A 10,765-nucleotide genomic window follows, 5' to 3' on the forward strand; every position below is an offset into this window, starting at 1 on the left:
GGCTTAGCCAAACTTAAAAAAAAAAAAATAGACTGTATAACTACTTCACCAATAGCAAACTCCAAGTCTTCTGAAAGCAACATATTTTTGTGGTTGAACATGCCATCAAAAAATAACAACAGTAAACTAAGACATCAAATCTCTAGTTTTTTGTGGGGGAGGGAGTAGTGTTTAATATGAAACTTGAATTTCTTAAAACATCTACTTACCTGTCTCAATCATTAATTTTTCACTAGGTATTGACTTCAGAACTTCCAAATTAGCTTCAGTTTTCAGTGAACTTTAAAAAACAAGTTTTAATTTTAAAAATAGTATTTAGTGATTAACTTTTTTAAATCATAAACATTTTTAAAGGTTACAAAACTCCAAATGAATTTTGTTCTCAGTATACTTTAGAAAGTATACATTGTTAACCTTCACAGAATCCATGTTTATGGTTAATTTCAACCAGATCTGCCCCTATTTTATCCCTTTTGGTAAGATGCTTTCTTTTATTAATGTATGTGTATGTGTCTGTGTATGCAGGTGCCCATGGAGGCCAGAAGAAGGCATTGAACCCCTCCAGAGCTGGAGTTATGAGTGGTTAGTGACCTGCCTGAGGTGGGTGCTGGGAACTGAACTTGGGTCCCTTGGAAGAGCAACAAACACTCAACCACTGAGCCATCGCTCCAGCCTCAACATACTTAATGTAGAGGTTTTCTGTATCATTAGAATTAAAATGGACACATTTATTATTCCTGTCTTTAGAGGATATAATTTTTCATGCTTACCAGTTGAACCTTTAATTTTCTGTATCAAAGTAAAATTTAACAAATATTTGTATGACTTACAAAAGTATATTCATGAAGCTGTTTTCTTGAACTGTCATTTTTAGCCACTAAAGCAGACTAGATTACTGCTTTCAAGTCTTTAATAATAGAATGACATATTTGTACCCTCATCATGTCTGAACTCCACCCCTTGAATGTGGCCTTGGCCTCAAGACTTGCTTTGGGGCCAATGGGATGGCATAATGGGAAAGCAGTATACCTTCTATTAGGCTGACACAGTGAGCAGTGTCTCTGAGTAGCTACCTCTTCAACTGGGTACCCAGAAGGAAAATGCAGTCTATGGTAGAAAGATAAGTCCATCAGCCAAAACCAGCTTTCTCAATACCCATGAGTTGGAACATAAATTACTGCCAGTAATTTGCTAGTGAGGTTTGGAATGCTTCACTATATAATGTGATAACAAGTACTCTCCTTGTATTTTAAAAAATTATAAACTTGGGGGCTGGAGAGAGAGCGCAGCAGTTAAGAACACTGTTCTTGCAGAGACCCAGGTTCAAATCCCAGCACCCACATGGCAGCTAACAACTGTCCAGGGGATCCAACAGTCTCTTCTGTCTTCCAGGGTATTGCACAACATGGGTGCACTACCTACATGCAGACAATACATGCATACACATAAAATAAAAATATTTTTAAAAATTATAAACTCACTGGGAAGACATTTTAATTTTTAGGTTCATAGTTGAACTGAGCAGAAAGATTCCCCACACATAGACACCTCATGCCCCCATACCAGCACCGCCTCCCACACTCAAAATTCTACCACGCTAACACATCACCATGCCCCAAACCCCACAGTTTACATTAGGGTTGTATATCCTGTATGCGTTTGTTCAAATGAAGTATCTACCACTACAGAGTAGTTCCACTATCTAAAAATCCAGTGCTCAGTTTATTCATTCCTCCTTTCTTGCTCTTGGTGACCACTTATTACTGTTCCTTGAAAATCACCCAAAATAACATGGAGAAACATAAAACAGCATTTTTTGGTGAAACCAATAGACATCTGTTACCCTGACTCACAATACTAAAGCAAAAAGTGAAAGGAGAAATAAAGAACCTATATTTATAAATGCTAAGTCACCTAAATGTTCCAAGCCGGGAGACAGACAGTAAACAAATTCAAGAAATTTCCAGGAACCAGGTACATACAGTGCTGAGCTAGGGGAGGGGAAGGAAGTATGCATGGTTTGAAAGGTCTTGCTAGAGAAATGATGGGTCTCGTAGATCACCTGTGACTTAGGGTTGGGAGAATAAAAAAAGAAGTTAGAAGGGCCTGGAGAACAGCCAAGGCAGAAGTGGGGAATGGCTGAAAATGCAGACTGCTGGTCCTGCTCTAGTCTCATCCTACTCCAGAACACTGTCACATTTATAAACTCCCATCCCCCTTTTCCAGCAGGGACCATAGGATACCTTTCTAGAAAAACTGAATCAACCCAGAAAAAGTTCTCTACAAAAGGACAGTTGGGAATCTATTGTGGAACAGTCCAGCAGTCCTCTAAGCCTGCCAGCCGGTAGACTGATGTACCTAGAGATTCTAAACAGCTTTTTTGAGACAGGATCTCATGTAGCCGAGGCTGGCCTTAAACTCCTGCTCCAGCCTGTGCATGCTGGGACTGTAGGCTTGTGCCACTATGCCCAGTATGGTTTTGTTCTTTGTTTTGTTTTCCCAAACATTGAAGGACTACCTGGTATTTTAAGAAAGGCCCCATAGAGGCCTTGGAGGGGAGGGAGTGGGCATGGATTTGATTAAAACACCTTATATGCATGTATAAAATTCTGAATAAAGGTTTTTTTTAAGTTAAAAAAAAAGGCCCCATCATGAAAGAGACCAAAAGAGGGAAGGAAAAAAAAAAAGGATTAAAGTAATCAGAAAATAGCTTTCAACTATAATAACTTTAGGCAGATTAGAAGATACTGTATCAAGACGGCATATAAAAGAACTTTAGAGATTAGAAATGAAAGCTGAAGTAATTTTAATTTTAAAAGATTGAAAAATGAAGCAATTGTTTGGAAGGAGATAAAAGTTGAAATTATAAGAATATTAATATCAGAGTTGCCAATATCTGAGATGCCCAGAAGGAGAAAGAAAATTCCAAGGAGTGGTAAAGAACGAAGTTCTAGCTGCAGGAAAAGCAGCACGACAAGGCACCAAAAGACAACAAAGGCCCCAAATACCCAAACACATCTTGATGAAATTTCATAATACGAGACATAAAGAAACAAAACCTTCCACAGGAAAAGCTAAGTAGGTCACAGGACAAGGATTGGGAGTCTGAGAAGCAATATGCGGCTCACCATCAGCTCTAAGACCTGCTGAGGGGACAACATAAATCTTCAGCAAAATGACAATTTTATGCCCCCAAAAAACTACCAACCAAAAGTGGGTCCCCTTCCCTTTCATTAAATATCCACTTTTTAGAAGAATAAACCCCCTTTTAAACATGCAGAAGTCTCACAGAAGAGTTCTATCACAGTAGTCTAAACAAACAGAAGGGCCTGGAACTAACAGACTAGATAGATTTCCTCATGGGGAAAACCAGATAAAGGCTTTTTTTTTTTTTTTTTTTTTTCTTTTTGGTTTTTTTCTCCCCCTGTAGCTGCAGCTGGCCTGGAACTTGCTATATAGACCAGTCTGGCCTTGAACTCACAGAGATCTGCCTGCCTCTACCTCCTGAGAGCTGGGATTAAAGGCGTGTGCCACCATGCACAGCATTAAGGCATTTTTAGAGCTGTATTAAGTGCCAGAAGGCCTCAACTGATTTTATTTTTTGAAAGTTTCTCACTGTGTAACCCAGGCCAGCCTCCAACTCATGATCCTCCTTGCCTCGGTCTCTTGAATGTTGAATTTACAGGCATGTGCCACTGTGCCCAGCTAGGCTTCAAGGTTTTGAACTCAAGGAAATGAAAATGTGAGGAAAATTACTCCAAGAAAACAAAAAGTAGCACAAGAAAGAAATGTAAACCATTTGTACCACATGGGGCAGTGAGGAAAACTGTCCATGCATGAAGGCAAAAGTCCTGAAATAATGACACTGGAAGGGAATCCAGAGGAAGTGATGGAAGTAGGGCCCATGTGGTATGTGTCTTAATAAAAGCAAAGGGGAGGAATCAAGAGCTAATGCCATATACACATTATCGAGACATAGTGACAGATAGCAAAGGGATTGCCTCTGGAAAACCTGACTTTGGGGCAAGGAATGCTGGGGGAGGGAGGAACTGTGACAACTGCTTCTGTCTTTTAATATGATTTGACTTTTTAATCAGCATATATATTATATATATATTCTTTTGACTATCAATTTGTAAATTGTTAAATATGAAAGACACATCTATGCCACTTAAACTCTGAACTGTAGAGCAAATAAGCAATGCTACCATTCTTGTTTCTCTAAAATTTTATTCATTATGTAATCAGAAAAGTGATCACTTTATGTGCACCACTGAAGAGGGAGAGCAAGTATTATTTTATTCTGTAATTTAACGATCTTCACTGACTTCCTATGAAAAGACACTGGAAAGAGCTCTGACCTATCTGACAGAAAACAAACTCAGGACCTCGCTGTACTGGCTGACTCTGTGGGGTATTTGTTTGAGGTTTAGTATGGAGTTACAGCAGAAAGGTCATTGAGCAATGAGCCAGAGGGCAGGTTCTTACACTGGGGGTAACTTTATACCTGTTAACTTCTCTGAGCCTCAGATTCTTGGCCTACAGAGACAGACAAATGACTAATACCCTTTTCTCGTGGTCAACATGTATATAACACAATGCTATGAACATGCATGTATGAAAAGCATAAAATAACCTGAAAACTGGATTTCTAGAGCAAGCCAGCTGCTGACTTCAACTCAAGTTTTTTCTACTATTAGAACAAAGCATAACAGTGTATAACTTTGGAGCTTTGACTTGTAATAGCAATGTACTGTTTAATTTCTTACATATATAGTTACTAAAATTCTCAGGCAAGGATCAATGCAAAACATACGAACTTTAATAGAAACCAATTTTAATCAATTTAATAAGTCTACTTAGTCAAAAAACAGCCCAAGAACATACCAGCCATTAAATCCTATATAAAGGTCCAAGTCAATCAGAGCAGCCGCTGCTTCCTTGGTACCATCAAATGAATGCACCTAAGGACATTCAGGTAGATTATTATTATTGCTATCTTTAAAATTCAGAATATCATTGATATACTTTGTAAGCAAAACCAGAAATGTGTATTAGGGGTTTGGGATGACAGGGCTTTACTGTGCCTACCCTTACAATTTTTACTTTCGAATCAGACTTGGTAATCACAACCTATCTTCATCCCCAGTGTCATGAAGTAAGGAGTGAGCTCCTCAGGACTTCTCTGCAGCTGCTGTGTTGGCATCCCTACAGGAGCCTCCCTATAGAGCCTCCAGAAGGACACAGGCATGAGAGCCATGTTCTTTCACAGGAGGAAGAAGACTGGAAACACTACAATACCATTTAAAAGATACTGAAAATGTCATCAAATTTTTCTGTAAGAGGATACTTTTTTATAGAAGACAAATGATTGTTAAGAGGCAAATTTTAAGAAGTGCTATAAAGAGATGAGAATGTTGCTTTTTTTTTTTTTTTTTCAGTCTTTTTGAGACACAGTCTCCCTGTAGCCCCGGCTGTCCTGGAATTCACTATGTAGACCAGGCTGGCCTTGAACTCACAGAGATCCACCTGCTTCTGCCTCCCGAGTGCTGGGATTAAAGGTGTGGGCCACCACGCCCAGTGAGAATGTTGCTTTTAAAATGTCAGTTGTGGGGCTGGAGAGATGGCTCAGCAGTTAAGAGTACTCACTGCTCTTGCCAGAGAACCAGAGTTTGGTTCCCAGTACCCATGTCAGAGGATTCACAACCATCTTAACTCCAGCTCCAGGGGATCCCATGTCCTCCTCTGGTCTTCATGAGCAACTGTGCATGCCTGTGCACACGTGCACATACACACAATAAAATAAAACTAGCTCAGAGAACTAGTTGTTAATGCTTCATTTGGCAATGTTTTTATTAAAGTCCAACATTTAGGTTGAGTTTATTTTTGCTGGTATTAATTTTTAAAAAATGATTATAGACTCATCTGAGTAAAGTCTTGTTTAGAAATAAAGGAAATTAGTGAGAGATGATGTTTGGAGATTACATAAAGCTACCAGCAATGCCCAGGACATTAATTAAAACCTGCCCCAGTTCCTAAGTAAAGCACCTAAAGGAAAATGACAGAGTACAGAGTCAGTAGAGTACAGAGAAAAATGTGCACAGTAACACTAACACAACAGCAGTTCAGATACATGCACATCACTAGTGCTGTGAAACATGGGTTGGCAAGATGGGTTGGCAAGATTGCTCAGTGGGTGAAGGTTACAAAGGCTGCCCTAGAACTCACATGGTGGAAGGAGACTCAACTTCTGCAAAATGTCCTCTGTACCATAGAGGCCATGTGGAGGCAATGTACCATGTCGCCTCCACATGTACCATGACATAAATATGTATGCTTGTACATACACACACACAGAATAATAAAATATATTAAAAAATTTTAAAGACTATATATGATTATGTCTCATAATTATTTAAGAAAATGAGAATGTAAAAGATGTTAAAAGGATATAGGAATGGACACATTTTCCAAAATAGAAAAAAATGAAAAAGCCTAAGCAAGTGATGAAGGTCTGTGTAGGTTTTTTATATATAAACGATGAGACAGAAATAATATAAACATAATCTTAAAATTATGATCATAGTTTAGTCAACTAGTTTAAGGAACAAAATATAAATCTAGTCAATGTTTATCTGAGAATATTTGGTTCTTTACCTAAGCCTTATCTACATAGCACATGATAATTAAAAGTACGAGACTGGTGGAACTAATCTTATTGGATTTTAACAGCCATACTTTAAGGCCTATACTAATGTGGTCAGAGGGACTTAAAGGACAGTTTTTGCCCCTTGTCCTCCAAGGTCGACCAAGTTCCAGGAGACTATGGAACATCTATCAAAATGTCCTGTACTGTGGTGAGTCACCTATCCTCTTGTTCAGGGAGGACATGGAGACCTCATGAGATGGACTTGAACCAGTCTACAAAGAGGAGGGTCAACTCAGAGGAAACATTCATGCTTCCAAATGAAGCCAGACATGGTCAAACAGGATCTTTGATTTATCTTCACATATATGGAACTGGTAAAAGAAAGGAGCCAGGAGTTCCTCCCAAGCCCATGTGACCTCTGAGGAACAGATCCTCAAATGACCTTAAGTGTAAAAATAAATTGATTTATTTGGGCCAACTGTATGGTCTTAAACACCCAAAAGGAAAGTATAACCAAAGAGTAAAGTCATCAGTATACTTCTTTAAGAGTTCAATCCAATGTCTGGATTACACTTCCCAGACATTAGGCTTAAATCTATATAAAAAGTTACTTAGAGAATTATTTCTCATTGATGATTTTGTTCCTAATCAGAAAGTGCTGCCCAGATGTAAGACTTCAAATCTTGGTCTCCAATACTGTAGTGCCCACCTGTAGCTAAGGGAGACAACCAGCTATTGTTCTAAAATGATGGATAAATTTGTTCTCTCCCATTTCAGAAGCCTTTGAAAGGGAACTGACATTGATTCTAACCACTCCAACAGCTATCAAAATACCTGAAAGCAAATCCTGAATCCATCACTCTAGAGTCCAGCCTTGGAAGACAAAAGAAAACTGAGGAAGAACCCAATAGAGGGATGCTTTTGGAAGCCCTTATCAGGAAATTCCAGTGGACTCTCATATGAACATTTGAAAATTGCCCTGTTCGCACTTTTTTCTAGTTCCCTGTTTAGAACTTGTAATGCTAATTACCTTGCCTTTACATCTCCTTCGCATCTCCTATTCACAATTTAGAGATTTTTCTTTTCCCCTTAGAGATAAGAGTTATGCAATTTGGGAATCTTTTAGATAGACCCACTGAAGGGGTACTCCAGTTGCCTCACCCTGTGTCCCTGTTCAGCATGGAAGAAGCCAGAGCGGTCTGTGTCCCTACTCCCTACTGGCAATTTGGGTAACCCCTTCAGAGGATGGCATGATAAGAATAGGAGGTAGGAACTGGCTAAGCAGTTAGGGTAAAAAGACCCCAAAGAAAAGTAGCCAGTTTCTTGGCTAAAACGCACAATGTCCTTGGACCTCTTAGCAACATACTCTGTTCCAAAGGGCAAAAATATCAAAAGTATTTGGGAGCTTGTATCTGATCCTTAAAAGATTTTAGGGTTACCTCTTCAAAGGGGAAAATGTTAGAGTAGCCAAAATACCCCCAAAAAATAAATAAATGAAAGAAGAAGAAAAGAAAAAGAAAAAAGTGATGGGGAGATATAGGAGGTGTTGGAAGGGAGAGAGTGGGCATGGATTTGATCAAAACACCTTATATGCATGTATGAAATTCTCAATAAAGTTTTTTTAAAAGTTTTTTTTTTTTTTTAAGACTATATATGAAACTGTCCACAGAAGGCAGTGTGAGTACACTCTAAGGACTCTGGGCTGGGTCCTCCTTTTTTTGACTAGCACAGGAACTGTGATTTAAATACCTGGATAACAACTTTTTTTTTCCCAAGAAATAGTCACTGACCCTTTCCTGAGATTATATATGAAATTTTATATATGTGAGCAATTTTTGTAAGGCAGATAATCAAAGAAGCCCATGATCCAAAGACTAGAAATCACTGCCACATGTAACAAAGTCAAGGGATGGTAGATGGTATTTACTCCAGAGCAGTGGCTGAAGTGACCTTCTGAGAAAACACTTTGGAGCATACAAACAACCTCAGAGTGAAAACAGCTAACAGCAAGTTAGGAAAGAAAACATGAACAAAACAGTGAAATGTTTTAAGATAATATAAACATCATTTCCTCAAAATTTAAATTGAAGAACACGAAAAGATGGCTGACAGAAGAGTAAAGGATGCAGTGTTTGAATGTGTAAATGTTTCATGGTTCTTTCCTGTGAGGAGAATTTGGTACTCATCAACCAAAGAAGTGTGATTAAAGCAGTGTCATTTGTTTGCACACTATGTAGCCTGTAAATCCAACAGTAAATTTACATGTCCTTCTACTGAGAAGAGACTCAAGTTCTCAAGAGAATTCTCCTGCTGACATTGGAAGTACTTTAGAGGCCAAATTTAATAACCAAGACATTTTTGTATATCACATTAAAAAATAACAATTTTATACTTACCACTCCACCCACACACCGATCTCTATTTCTTTTCATTATGTCTGTGAATTAAAAACAATATTTATAAAGTAGTTTGATTGCTACACAATTCTAAAATTCTAATGAGATTTTGTTTTTAACTCACCCAAAAATTCATCGTGTGAGTTTCGACAATGAAGAAACATTGGTAATTTTGTTTGTTCTGACAGTTCAAATTGCTTTTCAAAATATCTGCACAAGGCAAACAAAATTTCCACACTAAAATTTTTATTTTAGCTTGAGAAATATGTCATAATTTCTAAATAAAGGAATTCTATCATCTAGAAATGACAGCATGAAAATAGTCAATTCATACATTAGAACCCCACAGGTTTAGCAGAGGGCTTTGGTAATACATACCTTCTGAAAAAGGAGCTTCATTTTGGGGGATTACAAAATTATTTTCCCAATATTCATCAGTCTTTCTACCCTAACTGCTGCAGACAGGCAGCACTTTCCTGCCAACTGTTAGAAGAACTTCAAGACTTGTAGTTAACGTGACTGCAGATACTCCCTTGATCAGTTTTAACTAGCTGCTAGACCAAATCCAGGAAATGAAGTGGGCCCCTATTCCATAATCTGTGGAATCTACACTCACAGTACGTGCTGGTGGTAGAAAACAAACTGCCACAAACTCCTTACCAGGAAAGCAAGGACGCTAGTGGGAGCCCACTAATCAGGTGGGAAGCCCAGGGGCAGTTCAGTGTTAATTGGCTCCATTTACAACAAGTTTTTTATTTATTTTTTTGATCTTTTTGAGACTGGTCTTCCTGTAGCCCCAGCTGGCCTGGAACTCACTTTGGAAACCAGGCTGGCCTTGAACGCACAGAGATCCGCCTGCCTCTGCCTCCCAAGTGCTGGGACTAAAGGCGTGTACCACCACATCCCGCTCAGTTTTTTTATTTTTTTAATATATTTTTATTTTTATTTATGCACATGCATGAGTGTGTGTGTATATGTGTCTCACATGTACTCAGGTGTCCAAGGAGGCCTGAAAAGAGCATCAGATCCCCTGGAGCTGAAGCTACAGGTGCATGTGAGCCACCTGATGTGGGTGCTGGGAACTGAACTTGGTCCTCTGGAAGAGCAACAAGTGCTGCTTATTAACTGCTAAGCCATCTCTCCAGTTTAAAAAATTATTTTTATTTTATGTATATGAGTGTTCTGCCTGCATGTAAGTGTACCCATGTGATACAATGTCCATGGAAGTCAGAAGAGGGTATCAGATCCCCTGGAACTGGAGTTTACAGATGGCTGTTCGCCATCCCCTGCAGCCAATGCCTTTTTTTTTTTTTTTTTTTTTTTTTTTTTTTAAAAAAAAAAAAAAAAAAAAAAAGAGGACGATAAATCTTTCACTGTGATATATCAAAATAAAGGATCCCAGCTCTCTCCTACCCGCAGGACTCTCTACGGGGTAAGTCCATTCGCGCCCTACAAGCCTTGACTCCCCCAGCTTCAATCACCCTCCAATCTCCCTCACTGTTCTCTCCTCCTAGTTTGGGTCCTGCCCCATACCTTGTCTTGGGGCCCCAGACACCAGGGGAACCAATACTGCTTAACGTTCCTTTTCATCCAGACAAAGGTAGTGCCTTCTCTGGGTGCCAGGAGCACTGCTTCTGGGCCTGGCCCCACCCTCACCTCTTCTGCTTCCCTGGGCCTGCACCACCCGCCAGCCTCTTTCTGGGACACAGGGGCTGACCTT

The 10,765-nt window shown here is 39.1% G+C and overlaps 1 protein-coding gene across 7 annotated transcripts in view; it reads right to left on the reverse strand.

Annotated features, from left to right (window-relative positions):
* Positions 1 to 10,765, reverse strand: part of Tatdn1 (TatD DNase domain containing 1) — a 46,531-nt gene that overhangs the window by 5,889 nt on the left and 29,877 nt on the right. For 6 of the 7 annotated variants that reach the window (XM_008845442.2, XM_017801192.2, XM_017801194.2 and 3 more), the window contains 4 exons: positions 9,170 to 9,255; positions 9,046 to 9,086; positions 4,888 to 4,964; positions 210 to 280 (listed from right to left, as the gene is read on the reverse strand). In XM_008845442.2, the coding sequence (XP_008843664.1) occupies positions 210 to 280; positions 4,888 to 4,964; positions 9,046 to 9,086; positions 9,170 to 9,255 (275 nt within the window). The remainder of the gene's footprint in view (positions 1 to 209; positions 281 to 4,887; positions 4,965 to 9,045; positions 9,087 to 9,169; positions 9,256 to 10,765) is intronic. The other variant, XM_029569548.1, reaches the window with a different exon arrangement.

The sequence above is a fragment of the Nannospalax galili genome, unplaced genomic scaffold (assembly GCF_000622305.1).
Source record: "Nannospalax galili isolate Female #2095 unplaced genomic scaffold, S.galili_v1.0 scaffold380, whole genome shotgun sequence".
Lineage (NCBI taxonomy): Eukaryota > Metazoa > Chordata > Mammalia > Rodentia > Spalacidae > Nannospalax > Nannospalax galili.